Raw genomic sequence first — 21,095 nt, forward strand, 5'->3', positions numbered from 1 at the left:
GTTTATCAGTGGATATATTAGGGATCCTCTGATAAACCCCTGCTTTCAAACAATGGAAAGAAAAGCGCTCGGTGAAGACATGTTTTTGAAGCGTTGATCTTTGTAGCCAATCAAAGACATAGCTATATTGAACGTGTGAACGCACTGGCCAATCAGAGGTGTTTAAAGGAGTAGTTCACTTTAAAATGACAATTACCCCATGATTTACTCACCCTCAAGCCATAGGTGTATATGACTTTCTTCTTTCATAAGAATACAATCGGAGTTATATTAATAAACACCCTGACACTTCCGAGCTTTATAGTGGCAGTGAATTGCAACCATCAGTTTGAAGCTCATAAAAGTGCATGCATCCTTTGTAAAAGTGCATCTATCATGATAAAAGTGCATCCATCCATCATAAAAGTGCATCTATCCATCATAATAGTGCTCCACACTGCTCCGGGGGATTAAAGGCCTTCTGAAGCAAAGCCATGAGTTTCTGTAACAAAAATATTCATATTTCAAACTTTATGAAGTAAAGTCATAGACAGTAAAAGAAATGGACACAGCGACCCCATTGATTTCAACGGAGAAGACTGAAGCCTGATTATTGCACTTCCTGCATGATGGCTGAGCGTACTGCGCAGGCTCAAACTGAGCTTGAAGACAGTCTGACAGTTGTAAATCTTTTAGTAGCTTTGCCAAGACAAATCTGAATCGAGGAAGAGCAGAGGATAGAGTAAAACAATACACCAGTCACGAATTAGAAGTCTAAAACGAGGATTTTTAAAGAGAAATGTCGGAAGAGCTTGAGTTTGTTGCCCAGCCCTATTTGTTTGAACCGCGAGAGGCGTCAAAGCTTATGCTACTCCTACATCCTATACGTCATACATCATCTTTACATACATATTTAGTCAATAAAGTTTTGAATATGGATATTTTTCCACACTCATTTTTCCAAGGCATTTATTAACCCCCCAGAGTACTTCAAAACATAAACAGCCATTCACTGCCATTATAAATCTTGGAAGAGCCAGGATATTTTTTAATATAACTCCAATTGTATTCGTCTGAAAGAAGAATGTCATATAAACCATGGTTTGAGAGTGAGTAAATCATGGGGTAATTTTAATTTGTGGGTGAACTGTCACTTTAACTTGCAAACAAATCTTTCACTGAAATCTCAGTTAGACCATTTACCATTGTCGCTATATGATCATATGATTCATAGCAGTTACTCTTATTGGCCTGCTTAACCAAGCCCTCCATAAAATACACAAAACAAGCCCTACAAATTATGGACACCTATTATACAGACAATTTATGTTTAATGGAATTTGATGATTTGTAGATGTCATTGAATAGATTACTTTCAAGAAAACATTTGAAATTGGTTTGTAAAAGGTGTGTTTTGTGCATGTTTGTTTGAATTGTTTGTTGCATTTACACACCATTTTGACCAGCAGGTGCTGCCAGTGTGTGTCCATTCCAGACAGATTGTTAATTGTGGGGATTTTCCAGTGACTTGTACAGGTTATCTCATTGCAGGAGTAGGTGTTGAGTACTATTGAATCATTGACTCAACCATTTGTTTAATAACTCTGAGTCATTCAGGAACGAATCACCACTGCTGTATATTGCTGGAGACGTAGCAGTTGAATATGCTTTGGCTTTGTTTGGAACTATTTTTGTTGTGGGAGTAAAAATTTACTTAATATTGACTCTGTTTTTTGAAGGTTTGTATAGATATCACACAACCGTGCTCTTGGTCGTAATATCATAAGGACTGTGTATACACCTGAATTACAACAACACTCGCGATATTGTTATATAATAATTACGTACGTGTTTATAAGTTTCAATGCAGTGGCATGAGATTTAACATGTAGCTACATGTAATTGTTCTAATGCTATGTTGTATATGTATAATTGTAACAATAGTTCATTTTTTCATTCTGTCTTTCTTGCTTTGCTTTTCTCCCCATCTCTCTATTTGTGTATGTCTGTGTCTGGTTGTTTCATTAGTTTGTATTGATGAATGGATCAGGAGATTTAAGTGGATGAGTTGCATTGATCTGTGCACACTAACACACACACACACACACGCACACACACAGACACACACACACACACACACACACACACACACGCACGCACGCACGCACGCACGCACGCACGCACGCACGCACGCACGCACACACACACACACACACACACACACACACACACACACACACACACACACACACACACACACACACACACACACACACACACACATACACACCTCCAGAAACAACACAGTTTCAGAGGAAAACAACCTCTCTGCTTTCCCATCTCTCCTCTCTTCTCCCCCCCCCCCCCCATCTCTTTCTGAACACTTTCGTCTTTTAATCATGATGATGATTACTCTTTTTGTCTACCAGTAAAAGCCTTTTATCACCCACCTCTCAGATAACTGGAAAGTCCCATTATTCCCACACAATCACACATGCAGTAATTCCAGGAAACACACACTGATTATCTGCACACACCTGTCATAGGTTTAGTTCTTATTTTGCCAAGCCGCATACCTAATTCTTTTTTACACTCTCAGTTTATGGATAAACCTAGGTATGGAAACCTAACTGACCCTAAAAAAACATGGAAAACCAGTCGTTTTATTTCAGAGGTTAAACAAATTAGAACAAATTTCCTGTGCCTTTACATGATTACAGATAATGATTGTGGCTGCACATTTGTTGGGCACAATTTTAAATTTAACAATTAACTTTCATTTCATGTCTTCGAATTTGAGTCAAAATGACAGGAAAAGAAAATTTACTGAAATGCAATTTAAAATAAATTAACACAACAGATGATTTGCATTAGAGAAATGGGAAATAATTGTTAATAAATTATTTGTTTAGACTAAAACCTGAAAAAATATTTAAACATGTTTATAAAAAAATAAAAATTGACATAGTATATCAAAATTTGGTGTAAAATATGTTCAAAAATGGGTGTGTTCTTACATTGTTGCCAATAAGAAGTTAATATATTAAATATCATGGAATATATACAATTGAAATACAAATATTTTTTTAACATTGTAAAAGTAATTATATAATTAATTAAGGCCAGATATATGGAATAATTTTTTTTAATAAGCAGATGCATTTTTTGAAAATTGTGTCCTTCCATAATTTTAATATAATCTAGTTTCTAGAGACACATCATGTTGTTTAAAATGTTTATGGGTAATTCATTCTGAAAAATTAAATGCATTGCCTATTACTAAAACTACTCATCCTTGAATTTTATTTTTATTCTACTACTTTTAATTCAATTTAAATGGAATTTTAAAGACATTCTCAATTAAATTATGAATGGTGCACAGCTGTGATGGACTGGCAAATGTGTATAATGAAGCCCAATGAACATAAACCAATTGTATATGCAAATATTAGTTCCTTTCATTCAGTGGCTCACATGGTCTTTGAGATGTGTGCTTTTTGCAAGTTTAAAAAAAAGAGAGAAAAAAAAGGTTATTGTCCATTTAATTTTTTTAATTCAGGAAGTATCAGTGAGGTGTGTGTCTATCTCTGTAAAGACTCAAAATTGGACAAAATGGCATCTGCTTGAAGTGTGCCATTCAAGTATAGTTTCAAACTATAACTCTCCCAGGTCTTCTGTTTGCTCTGGTTGCTACGCAATGCTGGAAATAGTTTATCACACAATGCAATTCCACCTCCATCAGTTTTCTACTAGGAACTGTAAACACACACATTCACACAAATAGATCAATATGACCCCTATGGGAGGTTACAGATAGTATTTTGCATTTACAGTAAAATCTTTTAAACCCATTTAAAAACCATTCTGATAAAAACTGCACAGGGCACTAATAACAGAAACTATGAATCGATGAGCAGCAGCGAAGAGTTGGGTTTGCCATGTGACTTCTTCATTTTTAATGGGCTTCTTGAATGCTGAAAAAATCCGCTAGCTTGCTCCAAACAAGATAAGGGAGGTGGAACAGTCATTGATCGAAGCTAATGATTTTCACATTAAATTGGAGGAAAGGACAGAGACAAAGAGTCATAGAGAGCGAGGATGGGGGTGGGAGGGGGGAAATGTTCCTTCCTCTTCTAATCCTGCAGTGGAAATGACACGGGAAGATAAAACCAGCAGCAGTGTGTTAACCAACAACGCGGGCCTAGTAAAACCAGTAGATCGGAGTTTTGTTGGCCCCTTCTATATTTTTACTGGCCATGAAAAAAATAGAAGGAAAAGCACTTTTCCATTAAACTGTATTTATTGTATACATTAGGATTAATCAATACAGCAAAGGGAGTACAGGAATTAAGAGAGAGCCCCTGGAGACATGCAAAAATAACCAAATTGTCATTGTAACTATGAATGGTTTTATTGCAGTATATATTATTTTTCCTGCAATGAACATAGCTTGCCAACATGGAGAGAATGTGGTTTTCACAGGGATCCATTTTACTAAGAGATTCTACTTTTCCTTCTTTCTTCCCCTGAGGTCCTGAATGTGAGGTAGGCTATTTAGGGGGTTTCGGGTGCTCCCCCGAGAAAATTTTGATTTCTCTGATTTACATATGGCAATTTTAAGATGTTTTGAATGCCAAAAAAAAGGATAAGAAATAGCTTTAAAACCATGTCAGCGTGCAGTAGATTATTTGTCAATACCTGCTCTCTCCTCATCTCCATCACTCTTTCTTTTTCTCTCAGTCTCCTCATCTTGCCCTGTCTGTTCCCCTCCTAAAGCTGAACTTTAATTTACTGAAGGCTACAAATGGTATTATATTAATTCTCAACATGTACACATTCATTATTAATCTTGTGCCTAACATGATGAAAACGGCTTTGTTTATGTTTCTTGTCCCCTCACATTGACAGTAAACTACTATCGTAACCTCAGTTCCCTGAGAGAGGGAACGAGTATTGCGTAGCTATACGCAGTGGGAAACTCCTTTTCCTCGATTTACTGAAGCCTATATGTAAAACGCATTTGCAGCTGCACAGCTAGCACACTGAGCGTCTGGCACTCTCATAGGCTGTGCTGCAGCAACTGCACATCCAATGGCGCGGGCGACTCTGACGTGCGACCAATGAGCTAGCCCAACATCAGAGCCCACCGAGGGGGCGTGGCCTAGCCTATATAGACCCCCGAATTAGCCATTATAGCAGGTTTATACGACTGAAGCGACAACTTCACCAGTTACTATAGTGCGGCCGGCTACGCAATACTGTACGCAATACCGTTCGAGTAGTTCCCTTTCGAACGGTCACTTCGTATTGCGTAGCTATACGCAGTGGGGACGCCATGCAAAACGCCGCACCCTAAGTAAATGGTTGCCCTGCAACTCAGGACCCCTGAGCTAACAGAACAAGCCTGAACCCAACAAATATATTTATATACATAACAGACCAGACACTGTTGGGCCTGAAAAATATATATGAGTCAGTACAACTGACAGAATATACTAACAAAACCAGACACTGTTGGGATTATTAGCACAATTTTATAACCGGCCTAAGCGGGTTTTATATATATATATATATGATTATGCACAGTAATCTTTGTAGACAAGACCAGACACCGTCGGGTCTTAATCATACCGAAAGTACAGGGACTGCAGGGAAGGCACCTCCATATTATAGAACTTCATAAATTTAGAAGGCGAGGACCAGCCGGCCGCCTCACAAATATCTTGAATGGGAAAACCCGATGACCAAGCCCATGACGAGGCCATGCCTCTAGTCGAGTGGGACTTGACACCTATAGGGCAAACCTGACCCACTGATGTATAGGCCATAGAAATGGCATCCATCTAGACAGTCTTTGCTTCGTGACTGGATCACCCTTAGATCGGCCACCAAAGCAGACAAACAGCTGTTCTGACTGTCTAAAAGACGCAGAACGCTCCAGATAGATTCTCAGCGCCCTGACAGGGCAGAGAAGATTAACCTCCCCATCCTCAGCCGAAGGGGGAAGGGCTGATAGCGTAATAACTTGTGCTCTAAGCGGCGTTGAGAGCACCTTGGGTACGTACCCATGCCTAGGTTTGAGAATGACTCTGAAGTCATCCTTCCCAAACTCCAAACATGCAGGACTCACAGAGAGAGCTTGCAGATCTCCCACTCGCTTGATAGATGCCAATGCCAACAGGAGAGCAGTCTTTAGCGAGAGTGGTTTTAGATCAACCGACTGGAGCGGCTCGAAAGGCGGTCCCTTCAGGGCCCTAAGGACCGTGGAGAGGTCCCAAGGCGGCACCGAAGGGGGCCTGGAGGGGTTAATCCTCCTAGTGCCTTTCAGCAACCTTACCACCAGGTCATTTCTTCCCAGTGAGCGGCCAGCCACCAAAGCATGATGCGCTGCGATGGCTGCCACATAAACTTTGAGCGTGGAGGGGTGCGGCCCGCGTCCAGTAGCTCCTGCAGAAAGGAGAGTACCACAGATACCTCACATGACTCTGGGTCAACTTGATTTTTCGAGCACCAGCTGGAAAAACCCGACCACTTCAAAGCATACAGGCGCCGAGTAGACGGGGCCCTTGCTTCAGAGATAGTGCTCAAGATTCTGTCAGGAAGGACCCCGGGCCCATAAATCGGGTCGGGATGCCATATCGTTCCGTTGGCCTGTGTGAGGAGATCCTTCCTCATTGGAACAGGCCAGGTGATCGTGTCTGACAACTGAACCAGCTCCGGAAACCACGGTCTGGATTTCCAGAGAGGATCCACCAGAAGGACTGGGCATCCGCTCTCCCTGACCCGTTCGATGACCTGTGGGATCATCGAAACGGGGGGAAAAGCATAAAGGGGGCGGCTGGGCCAGGGATGAGCCAGTGCATCCCTTTTCTTCGAGAAGTACACCCTGCAGTGGGTGTTTGCTCTCGAGGGCGAAAAGGTCGACTTCGGCCTCGCCAAACATCTCCCATATTAGACTGACCGTCTGAGGGTTCAGTGACCACTCGCTTAGGGGAGCGTTGCCCCGTGAGAGCATATCCGCGCCCAGATTTTGGACGCCCGGTATGTGCGCTGCTCTCAGAGAGCTCAGACTGGCTTGTGCCCACAGGAGGAGTTCCCTCGCCATAGCATGCAGGTTGCCTGACCTGATGCCACCCTGGCGATTCATGTAGGCCACCACAGACATGTTGTCCGTACGGACTAGGACGTGGTGACCCCTGAGGTTTGACAGAAAAGCTTTCAGGGCCAAACCAACTGCTTTCATTTCCAGACAATTGATATGTAAGCTCTGCTCCGTGCTCGACCAGAGGCCGGGGAAAGGCTTGCCCTCGTGCAGCGCTCCCCAACCTAGGTTGGACGCATCTGTAAAAACCACCTTCCTCCTGGAAACTACCCCCATGGTCACCCCCATGTGGTACCAGTCCTGAGCCCGCCAGGTAATCAGTGTTCTTAAACACCCGTGATTCACCATAATACGCAGGCTGGTTGACTGCCATGCATGGGTTGGCACACGGCGTTTCAGCCAGTAATGCGCAGTAATCCCAAGTGGAGTACTGACGATGCACCTGCCATTAGACCAAGCAGTTTCTGAAATTTCTTCAGAGGTGCGCACTCGCGCGCCCTGAATGCAGCCGCCAGTGTCTGTAAAGAGAGCGCGCGCTCTTGAGTGAGCCGCGCATTCATTGTCACCGAGTCTAAAACCGTGCCCAGAAAGACAACAGTCTGGCTGGGGGGCAGTTTGCTCTTGGTCACATTGATTGTGAGCCCCAGGTATTTTAGATGGCTGAGAATCAAATCCCTGTGAACTATCAGTTCGTCTCTCGACTGCGCCAGCACCAGCCAGTCGTCGAGATAATTCAGCACGCGCACTCCCTGACATTTCAGTGGGGAGAGCGCTGCATCCATACATTTTGTGAATGTGCGGGGTGCCAGGGACAGACGGAACGGCAGAACAGTGTACTGATATGCCCTCCCCTCGAAGGTGAATCTCAAGAATGGGCTGTGACGAGGGTCGATCTGAATATGAAAATATGCATCTTTAAGAGCCATTGTATCAAACCAATCGCCCGGGCGAACTTGCGCGAGAATTTGTTTGAGTGTTAACATTTTGAAAGGCCGTCTTGTGAGAGACGGCCTTTGCCCGGGGGGAAGTCAGTGTTACAACAGGTAGGGGGCCACCTAGTGAAGGGGGACCGTGAACCCGTGTGTTGTGATTGTGAAACATGCTCTTTTTGTGCTTTATTTGGGTCGCCGTGAAAACGGCGTTTGTTTGCAAAGACGCGCTAACTGCTGCGGGCCTGTTTACAATAATAAAATCCCCAGCCGCCTGAACTGAACAGGGAGCTATGGGAAGTTTTGCTGTTTTTTTCAAGGGTGGTCCGGCTAGCCCGAGACACGAGCCCTCTCTCTTTCCTCCTTGTGCTAGGACGACTTCGGAGGTACCTGGTCAATCACGGTGCTGGGCCGCGGGCCTTGACGCCGGGGGAGCGGGTAGCGCTTCGCGGGCCTTGACTGGCGGTGGCTATCAGCGGCCGCGGGGTGGGGCTGAGAGGCCTGCTTAATCGGTTTGGCTGGATGAGGCGAAGGCGGTGGCTTGGGCTTGCTGGTCGTGGAGCTCGAGCGTTTCTGTGCCTCTGTGTACCTCTCCGAGAATCCCTTCACGGCCGGGCCGAAGAGACCGGAACTGGAAACCGGGCGTCGAGAAATCTAGTCCTGTCGGCTTCTTTGATCTCGGTGAGGTTAAGCCAAAGATGGCGCTCGAGCACGACCAAGCTCGCCATGTTCCTTCCGATGGCCTGTGCTGTAGCCTTAGTAGCATGCATTGACAGCAGCGCGGATTGATAGAAACGGAAGGAAAATAGTGCCGCATTAAAACTGAGGTATGAATTTTGCCCGGCGTGTTTTTTTTGTGTTAAATTAATCAAGCTTTGAAACGCAAATCTTTTTTTCACGTAAAAACGCACAGTTTTGTGGCCCCGGAAAGTAGCCGGGATTACTTCATTCAAAAACTTCCAGCGGTCAGAACTCGGACCAGGGGGGTGACAACAGAGTGGGTCAGTGTGTATACACTATAGTGCTGGTAAGGATTGCATACAACTTCATGTCTTAAATGGGCGAACTAACCCTTTAAGTTTATCAAGTGACGAGAATACTTTTTGTGCGCAAAAACAAACATAAATAACGACTTTATTTAAACTATTCATTTCCTTCTCTTTGGTCCTCTAGTCAGTTAAACTAGTGTAATTGCGTAGAGCTACGTCACACGTAGGCTCACTATTGGCCGACGCTGGTCATGTGGGTGATGTGTGTGACTGTGACGTACAACAATAGATCATACGCTGTTAAACTAGTAACCTGACTCGAGGCCCAGAGAGAAGGAAATGAATAGTTGAAATAAAGTTGTTATTTTTGTTTTTTTTGCTTACAAAAAGTGTTCTCGTCGTTTGATAAACTTAAGATTGAGCCACTGTAGTCACTTGGACTATTTTAACGATGTCTTTAATAACTTTTCGAGGCCGGCAAGTTCAATCCCTCAAGAAGCCTATGGACTAGTATGGAGGAGTGATCCAGCTCTCAGATTTCATCAAAAATATCTTAATTCGTGTTCCGAAGATGAACGAAGGTCTTACGGGGTGGGAACAACTTGAGGGTGAGTAAATACTGACAGAATTTTCATTTTTGGGTGAACTATCCCTTTAAAGGAGTGATTGATTTGTCGCGGCACTTTGTGCCAAAAAAATATTTCGGCAATGAACAATGACTACATATTAGACAACAATTTATTAGACTACATACTTTTTCGTGTGCATCTAAAGCCTGTTTTCGCTAGTTCTGGGTCCCCTTGTAAAATGTCCCGGTTCGGTCGGCTTTTGATGGAAATTTCCGGCAAATGAAACAGTAGGCTAACTTACATGCCCTCTTCGCCTTTCTCCACCCAGGTGTAGGCTACTGTGTTTTCCATGACACTAGGAATATCCTCTTTCTCGTATCAGCCTCGTAGTTCTTTGACATTGTAACAAGTTATAAACAACCTCAAGTAACATTGACACTCTTCGCGCCACTGTGTATGACATTTGCTGTTTGTTTTGCTGATGGCGTGGGCCAGTGACTGGCCAATCAACTAGCCCGACATACTCTTTTACTGGCCCCGGGCCATTGCTTATGCCGAGCCCTGCCCACAAGTCATATGCACAACTTTTAGGATGTTTTTTTGTACATTCCGTAGATTGGTGACCCCTTACAAAAGCAAAAACAAAAAAAAAGATTTTTTTTTTTTTTTTACAGAAAATGACTAAAAATTTTACTAGGTTACATTTTGTTTTTTTTAGTTACAAAGCTATTAATAGGTTAACTGTAAAATATATACAGAGGAAAATGTAAAATTATTGAACATAGGTATAATGTGGCTTAATGTATTTCATGTAATTTTACTTTAAAACTTTTACTTTTTACTGTCCAATTCGTGGAAGTAGAAACAAGTAGAAACTATGAAATACAGTGCCATGTCATTGTTGTGTAACATCAGACATGAGGAGTGAGGTGCAGAGGGGTTGTGTGCTGTGTAAACATGACGGTTATTTTTGTTCTAAATGTGAATATTTACTCATCTCACTTGCATAGAAACAGATTCACTATTCCTCAAAATGAATAAAAATATGCTATATAATAGAAATAAACTTTATGTATTTAATCTAAATTTATTAACCAATATCTTTGCTGCTGAGCTTTGATTATCCAATTCAACCAAAGCAAAAGTTGGTTTATCTAATGCAAAAATTACTGTAGATAAACATCACATTTGTGTTTAATATTTTTGTTGTTTTTTATTGCTGAAGTAATCGTTTTGAACTTTCTTCTTCTGCTATCGAAAATGACAGCACAGTTGAAATGTTTAGTTGAGCTGTGCCCTCTACTGTACAGGAGTGAATTTGCATTTCCATTTGCAATTTCCACTTTTGGTGTGAAAGGAACTTTACATTTGCCAAAAATATAACTTTTTTTTTTATTCTAAAAAAAACCCAGCAAGCCCAGACCAGGTGAGAAAAAGTAACTCAAAAGTAACGTTACGCATTAGCACAGTTAGTTATTAGTTATTTATATTAAAATAACCCCAACACTGGTTATCAATACATTTTAAAGTGAAAAGCAGATTTTGATTGTGAAGGTAGATATTAACATGTGTGTGACTTCAATCCAAAGCCAGCAGTAGTGTGATTTTCTATGACAGGAAGGGGAAAGTTGAATGAAAACACTTTCTGTTGTTTATCCAGTTGGTTCCTAGTACAGAGCTGATGATAGACACACACTAATACACAGACGTTAAAACAAAAGCACTCTCACACATCCTTATATTCCACACATATTATACCTTATACACACACAAACAAATTTAGTATGTGTTCTAGTAAGATCTGCAACTGTTTCCAAGTTTTTGGTTTGTTTTTGCACCATATTTTAATTGAATTTTAGGTATTATTTTAATTCAGTTAGAAATTATCCAACAAAACTACAGTGTAAATTTGATCCAGATGCACACACGTTGACAGGCACATGATTGTGTTTAAATGATTAAACAAGTGTTCAACCCCACAGATGCACAAGTTTAAGTGTGGTGTTTGTGTTTGAGGCTGTGTGTGTATAGATTGTGGCATATAAAATATTAAAATTGCATTTATACATAATGCAGCACTAACCAGACAGACACACCAGAATTCTCTCTCTCTCTCTGTCTCTCTCACACACTCACACTCACTCACACTCTCTCTCTCACACACACACACACACACACACACACACACACACACACACACACACACACACACACACACACACACACACACACACACACACACACACACACACACACACACACACACACACACACACACACACACACAAAAACTGTACAAAAAACTGTTTTGGTCTGTGTAACTTTATTTGAGCAAATTATATGTATACTGTAAAAAACAAACCAACCAAAAAGTGTTATCTCTATGACAACAGTTGGACAATACTGATAAAGGTAGTTCCTTTTACCTCTATAAATAATTATCATAAACTCATTCAACCAAATAAGTTTTTTTTCAGGAAACACCACAATGCCCATTGAAGGAAATTAATATTTTCATATGCACATTATTAAAACAAATCTGACAGAAAATGCAAAAGCACTGAGAGGGACGAGGAGAATAAGTGACAGCAGCAGCATCTATCATATGATTTGTTGTCTACAGTAACATATGCAAACTAACTAATTATGTCCACTTTCTCCTATAGACAAAAACAACAGAGAACGTGATGCAAAAAGCTCTCATTTTTTATTCATATGGCAGTCAAGTTCTACATTCTAACACTAAATATCTCCTTCTTTCTTTTCCCCAGACCTCTTTTCCACCAGTTCCTCTGTGTTGCGTCAAAGGCACCTCATGCCCAAGGACTGCCAAACTATTCACAAGATAAGTGTGTGTGTGTGTGTGTGTGTGTGTGTGTGTGTGTGTATGTGTGTGTGTGTGTATGTGTGTGTGTGTGTATGTGTGCGCGTATAAGCCTCTGTAAATAGCATGACTCTGTCCTCTCGTAACATCAACTGCAGTCACATCTATTTTATTGTGTGTCTGAAGTGTGGTCAATCTAGGCCGCATCAAACAATTAGCTCTAGAATGTCGACCTTTAAATATCAAATGTTGATACATTTTGATAATTCATCAGTAGTTTAAGTATTCATTCTTCGAATGAAAAAAATTATGATAAATAAGTTTAGGCATGTTATTATGGCGAATCATGCCTTCAGGTGTGTGTACGCATGTATTTTGTATGTGTATTTGTGTGCATGTTTATAAGTGCAAACATTTAACCCTCATTAATTTCTCTTAAAACCTGCTAATGAATTCCTGAACTTCTAGGTCTGCCAATACACCTATTCGCTTTGGATGAATATAAGAAATGTAACAAAAATGAAACGTGGTTATTGAGTATTATTAATTTTGTACAAATGTTATACAGCACAAGGGGTAGATGGACCCTTTAGTAAATGTTAGTACTGCACTCTGCCGAGGTCACCTAGAAACGTGCTTTAAGTCCAAATGAAAGTCTTTTTTTATTTGGTTCCTTCTTTTTAAATGTTTTTATATAATAATAATAAAAAAAAGATTATGACAGGTACCCATACTCATCATCAACTTGTTCATATTCATCATCATCATCTCCCATCTCCTCTTCATCATTTACAACATCACCATCCTCATCGTCTGAGAGCAGTGAGTCGCCACTGCCAAAATCTCCGGAAGACTCCGCGGCTAAAAGGAAATACAGTAGCTCTTTTCATTTCTTGGAACTTTTCATTGAATGAACACATTTCATTGCTGTTTTTGAAATAAAATAATTTTATTCAGCAAGGATGCATTTAATTGATCAAAAGTGACAATAAAGACATTTATAATGTTATAAAAGATTTCTATTTCAAATAAATGCTGTGCTTTAGACTTTTCTGTTATTCAAAGAATCCTGAAGAAAAATGCATTACGGTTTCCACAAAAATCTTAAGCAGCACAGTTGTTTTCAACATTGATAATAATAAGAAATGTTTCTTGAGCAGCAAATCAGCATATTAGAATGATTTCTGAAGGATCATGTGACACTGAAGACTGGAGTGATGATGCTGAAAATCCAGCTTTGCCATCAAAGGAATAAATTACGTTATTTTAAATAGTATTATTTCACAATATTACTGTTTTTAATGTATTTAATGTATTTTCCATCAAATAAATGCAGCCATGGTGAGCATCAGAGACTTCTTTCAAACCATTAAAGAGTCTTACCAACCCCAAACTTTTAAACGGTAGTGTATTAATAATGTCAAATGTTTTAATAATATTAATTTAAACTATCAAAATAATCTAACAATATACCATTTTCGGTTTAATGAGGTAATATGCAAAACCGCAAACAGCTACATCTGTAGTCATTCACACAGTTCACATTTTTTTGTTTTGTCTGCACAATTGATGTCAGATAACGTTTTTTTTCTTTAGCATCTCACGCTATAAACAACGTAAGGAATAATTGACGACGGGCCGTTGAATTATTAGAAAAATAATGCACACCCGAGGTGGTAATGCGGTCACGATGCGAAGCAGATTTTCTAGTTTGCTAATTTAATAGTTTGCTAATTCCGAAAAGTAATTTTAGATCTAGTAACGGAGGTTTGAGCCACTGATGGTAGACTTATGCAGTTATTAATGCAGTTATTAAAGAGAGAGAGAGAGGGGGAGAGATTGCAAAAATGAGACAGAAAAACATGAGCGTCAATATTATTAATTAATAAATTAATTAATTAAAGTGATATGGAACTCTAATGCAATCAAGACCTGCCTGGAACTACTTTAGCTGTGCGTTTCTCTGAAAATAATTGCACACCTTAGAACGTTCGTCAACCAATCAGATTCAAGCATTCAACAGCCCAGTAGCATACACATTTTTAAGACACCGTATCAAGTTAAAGTCTTGAAACCAAGGACTCGCGTTTCATCTAGTTTAATTGTTATTGATCACAACAACTAATATCCTGATTATTTTCACAAATACTTACTATAGTTTGATCGTCAGAATACTTATATGCATTGTAAATTCCAGATTGGAAGTTTAATTTTTTTTAAATGATCTATTATGTCAACTGATTGTTTTCTAATTTATTAGCTAATTAACTAGCCCCTCCAGTTGGAAGGACTAAAATGCGAAATGTAAAATGATTGGTTATCGTACTAGCCAAGAATTCTGTGCAATTCATTGCATCCCTATGTTTTACATATTAAACAGAATACTTATTTTACTTTTTTCTCATTATTAGACAATGAATCTAAAGATGTGAGGTTACGTATGATGAGCCCCTCTTACCACAGTCAGCAGGCCCGTGGGTATGAGACCCCGCAACCTCGTTTCCAAAGCGGTCGACACACCAGCACTGACCACTGCTACCATGACACTGGTGAGGCCTATAGAAGCCATTCTCATCACAGGACGGGATGTATGGACCTACACACACACGCACACACACATTAGCATCAGTCCTAATGTCAGGAAACATTACATCACCGACAAGATTATACACAGCCACAGAGAGTGTCTCACAGCCACACTCTAACAGATAGGGAGATGATATATTCAATGTCAGAGAACATAACTGTCACCTCCCTCCGAGAGCTTGCTCTCTCTCTTAGTCTCTCGCTCACATTCATTTCTTTTCAACTTCACAGCTCGTTGCTACAGAATCACCACAGTCAAGCTTTTTTTTTTTTGTATCTTTCTCTCTTTTTTTGTCTTTTTATAATTCAGTGCCGGAAGCCATACAGCCGTCACTGTGCGTTCCACTCAGGGGAGAAACAGCAGTTAAAAATATCCTTTTTTTCATGTCCAATTTCCCCTCATCTCATTCCCCTGCTCAAATTAAACGCGCAACCTTCAGAGCGAGAGAAAGAAACTCTGAGTGATTTCTAGCTTTAATAGAATTAATTTTTTTACTGTAACTGTGTTCAGGTTGTGATGACATTGAGATGATTGTTAAATGCTAGTGCTTTATATATGAACATGGTGTAAAATACTGAGGAAAAAAGTTTAAAAGATTTGAAACTATGGAACACATGTCTGGTGTATACAGCTGTGATTCTAGAATAGATTTTAGTGTGTAATCTTAATGCACTTTTGTTTCAATAAGGTATGTCAGACAGTCGTGTCTATTCAGGTTTAAATGACATTGATGCAATTTTTTTACAAAGTATCATGTAATGCATCATGGAATCATTTCGCCACTATTCAGTTTGAATCGGTTCAAAATGTATGATGAAAAATTACTTTTAAAAAGTATGCTGTAGACAATTGTAACTAAATTTATTAGGTCAATCGTTTTTTCCTCCCATTTTATAATAAAAAAACATTTTACAACATAAGATTGATTCATTAATCTAGCTAATATAGATGATAAAATTACCCAGGAAATTCTTACTCCAACTTCCATTTATTCAGCCAATTGAAAATGATTATCAGTCAAGGCTTGTAATCTCAAAATGGCCAAATACATGAACCCAAAATACTGGTCTGTCACTAAACATGATTCTGTGTTACAAACATGGACCACTTTTTTCTGTTTGCGAAAATTACATGTATAAATGAAACACACGAGACAAGAGATTGGACTCACCCAGTAATTTCTTCCCAGTTTGTTGTTTGTGGATGATGGTGATCTCTGATTGGCAGGGAGTTTCTGAAACCCATTGATTTCAGATCAGAAGTGAGAAAGAAACCACTACCATTGTGGTTAATACACTTTACAGTAAGATTGTATAAGGTAGTATTAGTATTTGTAGCAATTTATTTAATGTAAATTTAAAAAAAATTAACCATTAAAACATTTAGCTAATGGATTATATATAAAAATAAGCAATATTGTATATATATATATATATATATATATATATATATATATATATATATATATATAACATTTACAAGATAGATTAAAATAGTTAAATTTCATTAAAGAAAGTGTTATTTCAACATGTACAACCTTAATATAACGTTACCTATATGTTCTGGAATAGTTAATTCCCATTGGTAAATTATGACTGATGAAATATTTTTGTTTAGTGACCTCTAAACTGTGACCCTGGACCACAAAACCAGCGACATGGGTACATTTTTTGAAGTTGAGATTTATACATTATCGATAGCTGAATAAATAAGCTTTCAATTTATGTATGGTTTGTTAGGATATGACAATATTTGGCTGAGGTACAGATATTTGAAAATTTGGAATCTGAGGGTGCAAAAAAATGGAAACATTAAGAAAATCACCTTTAAAGTTATCCGTTTATGTTTATCCGTTTATGTTGGCGATTGTGCTGCATACACTCACACAAATAATTGTTTTATATATTTACAGTAGGAAATTTACAAAATATCTTCATGGAACATGATCTTTACTTAATATCCTAATGATTTTGGCATAAAAGAAAGATCTATAATTTTGACCCATACAATGTATTGTTGTGTAATTGTAATGTACCCGTGCGACAACTGACTGGTTTTGTGATCCAGGGTCACATATTTGAGAATTGTCCATGGAAACATACGGGTTCTACTTTCATGTCTTCTTTGCGTCAAGGTCCTGATCTCCCTGTCAGGGTTTATTATGCCTTACGTAACTGTTCTGTAACTTTCTATCAGGCGGTGTGCTTGTGCAAGTTCTTAATGGTATGTGAAGGTGAAAGGTATGTGAAGAGTCTTTTGGTTTTGGCTGAGAGAAAGTACTCTATCTTGAAATTCTTGAAAGCATGTGGGAAAAGTTTGTTTACAGTAAGTTTACTGTACCTTGATATCTCTGAAAGCAAGAACACCACTCCTGGCTGGAAACGAGTCTGTCTCTGTCTGGGTCACATGACCTGAGGAAGGCTTTAGTGCACACATCACTCTTCTCTGAGCTCAAGCTGGACAGCTCTGATTGGTCGAGCTGAAGGTCAAAGTTTGTGTCCAGTCTAGAGAACATCCAGCCCAAAGAGTCCTTACAGAGGGGCACCTTACTCATGTCCACCTCTAAACAGACAGATAGAGATTGTAGAAAGGTTTTTCATTGATTTCATTGTCGTTGTTTTTAGGTTAGCAGTCATATTTTAAGTTTTGATGTGTGTGTGTGTGTGTGTGTGTGTGTGTACTCACTCCTCTCTGGCTTCTGGAACTTATATTTCTTGCTGGGATTGCCACTCTCATGAAGAACTGTGATCCACTCTCGTAATCTGCTAACCACTTCAGTCATCTCTGCATTACCACACTCTACAAAACAAATAAATGCAGAACATTCATAAATGAAACAGCTACAGTCGAGCACAACAGTAGTATTTAAGAAATAAAAATCTCATTATTTTATTCAAAGAAACAAGGTTAAATGATGTTATGCTTTTGTAGCAGTCACACTTCAGTGTGGTTTTATTTTTTAAATGACTGTTCAGTTGCCTAATTTCCTGTGAAAGACTACACTAACCATAATCGTGAAGAAAACTCCACCAATCAGAGTACTTGCTGTTAGACCAGGTGAAATTGACCTCCCAAAACGCTTTCGAGACGGATTTAAATCCGATCACTCAAATTACTTGAGGTGGTTTGAGATGCATTCCACATGAAAACTGGACAAGTATGCGATACACCAAAAGCAAATAGAATCCAATATAATTTCTACATCCGCTGTTTCACTGGATGTGGCACAAAGCGACACAACAAATCACTGACAGCAAATTAATGCTCCATTTTATTTCAGAAGTACTGCTACGTTCACGCTACTTCTGACATGAAGAACAAATAGATTTGCAATGGTTACTTTGTTGCATCCAGTGTTGACAGCCTCAAGCTTTTGTGCAGCGTGACAACTGTTGCGCCCGGTAAAGGCACAGTGTTATACCAGCTTCTGGTATCTAGATATGGCAGCGCTACTGCAACACGTATTGCTGCAGATAAGTAGTAGAGTATCTCTTCAGGAAGCCGATGAGTAAACTGCTACAAATGAAACTGAAAGTTCGGTGTCGCATCCTGAAGCCCAACAGAAACAACTTAAAGGGTTAGTTCACCCAAATGAATTCTGTCATCATTTACTCCCAACCCCCCCCCCCATCAATAACTAAAATTCATTGAAGCATGAATTTAAATGTTTTGTGTGAGTTACTACATTTTCAGACATGCGATAGATTGTTCCAGATGTTCCAGCATACAGTTGTGACAATTGCACAAGTCTGATGAGAAACTGTAAAGTATACACGTCTATCTTTACAGAGTACAGGTGAACTTGATTAGTGTTTTCATTAAGAATAGATACAATTTTCAGGTTCATTGCTGGTTATTAAGGCTCATAAATGAACTGGAGAAAGACCCAACAGCTCTCTCATCTTTGTGCCCTGAAGGAAGATACTTAACCCTTTCACATGTAAGTTTTAAAATATTATAACTGACCCCCCAGCGTGAGTTTTTCAAGGCGACCATTATTTAGTACTTGTCACTTTAATGTTTCAATACGCTTATTTCACACAGCCGTTATTTTGAAATCGAAAGCGAGGCTCCGGTGGGAAGAAAACCGGAAGTGTCGCCTTTAATCACAGGAGATCGCAAATGCGATGGTGTATTGTTGTGTTTAATGTAGAAATTAGTTATTCTAAAACTGTACATACATGTCTTTCATACTTTAGACTATATAAAGTGAAATTAATTTATAAATAAAATTTATTTTTTATATATAATTCAGAAAGTAAAAAAAGAAGCAGGAACGAACTCTATACACATCCTATTTTGGGTATTAACATCCAATAGTGTAAATCGCGGCAGCAGCTTCAGGTTGGTAGTCCAAGGCATTGTTGTTTATCTTTACTTCCGGGGTTCTTCCCACCGGAGCCTCACTTTCGATTTCAAAATGACGACTGCGTGAAATCAGCGTATGGTGTCACATGACGCCGCGCAACCACAACACAGCGCTGAATGAATGATGATCTGCTTTTATGACATTTTTCCTTTTTTATTAAAAATATTCACAAATGTATTAGCTATAGCATGAAACACTGATATTCCGTTTGTCAAATATGTGCAAGTGGATGTGTTTTGTTGTTTAAACACCTTTATAACGATAGCGTTAGTTGAGCTGTATGAGCGATGGGCGGCGCCATGTTAGTTTGTTTCACAGTTCAGAGGATCGGATGTGTTGGATTTACAACACATCAATTCCTCCACTTCTCACGAAATACATGAAAGTAGGTGAACGGTGCACTGGGAGAAGAATATGGTAAAATGTAAAGCTACTTACACAATGTGTATCTGATATGAATAAACGTGTCGCCTTATTATAATGGAAAGGATTATTATTGCCGCTTCCATAGACATCACTGTGTATTTTACAAACTCAAAATCATTGTTCTCTTACGAGAGGTTCTCTCGTATTGCGTAAGTTTAGCTTACGCTACGGGAAAGATTCATCTTCTCGAGATACTGAAGCCAAAAATTATCCTTAATTTTGTATAACTTGTCAACGCAGTGCAGCAGCTAGCAGACCTAGAGCAGGCCATCTCGCGTGCTCATTGGCTAGCCTGCGGGCAACTGCTGCAGCCTACCAGTGCGCCCGGCGTGACGTCACGCCCAATGAGGTGCGCCCGCGCCTTTATAGCGTCACAGCCCGCCAGATGGGGTGGCTTAGCATATAAAATAGGGGCTGTAGGCTGAATTCTCAGATTTTTCGACTCTTCAGCGAGCTCTTCGCATCGCTGGATTTGAGAATAGCCACCGCCGCCGTCGAACAGCGAACAGCCAGCCTAGGACAGCGCTGAGGAAGCCGGCCGTCTTCGCCACCTTCAGCCATCCGTGCGAGCTACGCTATCCGGCGACGTATCCTTTTTTTCTATTATTCTAAAAAAGCAGCGAGCGTCTTTTTAAAGATGCCTCGCACTTCCTGCGGCTCGTGTAAAGCCCCGCTCAGCGCCGGAGACCGCCACCTGATCTGCGCTCTCTGCCTGGGCCTGGAACACGCAGAGCTCGCCCTCGCGTCCGGGGGCTGCGAGCTCTGTGAGGAGCTTCCGCTGTCGACCCTGCGGGCTCGACTCGAAGCATTCAACACCACAGCGGTCACTCGCCTCCTGTGGGACCGCGCAGAAAGAAGCGCCGTTCCCTGAGACAGCCGGAACCTGTGGCCACAGCGACGCGCTCGCCGGAGAACCTCCCTCGAGCCTCGCTCTCGCCTTCCCCACCTCTCCTCACCGACGCGCAGCTGCCGCTTACGAGCCTCACTGCCGTCACTTCGGAGGATGAGTCCGTGGGACATGTCACAAAAGACTGCTGCTCTATCCTGGCATCAGACAGCGAGGAATGGTCGCTTCACTCCGCCTCCTCGTCAATCCAGGAATCCGCCCGTACCCGCGCTGGAGCTGACGCGGAACTTATGCGCCTGCTGACGCAAGCGGTTGACCGTCTCGGGCTCGAGTGGTCGCTGCCGAAGGAACCCGCTTCCTTCAAAGTCGACGCCGCGCAGTTTCAGAAACCAGGCCCGCTCCATTCCTGCCGGAACTTCATGCGGAGCTGACGAAGTCGTGGAATTCACCGTTTTCTGCTAGACTTCAGTCACA

At 40.5% G+C, this 21,095-nt stretch overlaps 1 protein-coding gene across 1 annotated transcript in view; it reads right to left on the bottom strand.

Annotated features, from left to right (window-relative positions):
* Positions 1-11,874: 11,874 nt before the first annotated feature.
* spock3 (SPARC (osteonectin), cwcv and kazal like domains proteoglycan 3) overlaps positions 11,875-21,095 on the bottom strand; it is a 55,845-nt gene continuing 46,624 nt past the window's right edge. The window contains exons 7-11 of the mRNA XM_077204580.1: positions 17,665-17,778; positions 17,320-17,541; positions 16,151-16,213; positions 14,851-14,988; positions 11,875-13,253 (exon numbers count right to left, since the gene is read on the bottom strand). Of these exons, the coding sequence (XP_077060695.1) occupies positions 13,108-13,253; positions 14,851-14,988; positions 16,151-16,213; positions 17,320-17,541; positions 17,665-17,778 (683 nt within the window). The 3' untranslated portion in view covers positions 11,875-13,107. The remainder of the gene's footprint in view (positions 13,254-14,850; positions 14,989-16,150; positions 16,214-17,319; positions 17,542-17,664; positions 17,779-21,095) is intronic.

Source organism: Siphateles boraxobius, unplaced genomic scaffold, assembly GCF_051911475.1.
Source record: "Siphateles boraxobius isolate OS27281-9 unplaced genomic scaffold, OSU_SipBor_1 119, whole genome shotgun sequence".
NCBI classification, from domain to species: domain Eukaryota; kingdom Metazoa; phylum Chordata; class Actinopteri; order Cypriniformes; family Leuciscidae; genus Siphateles; species Siphateles boraxobius.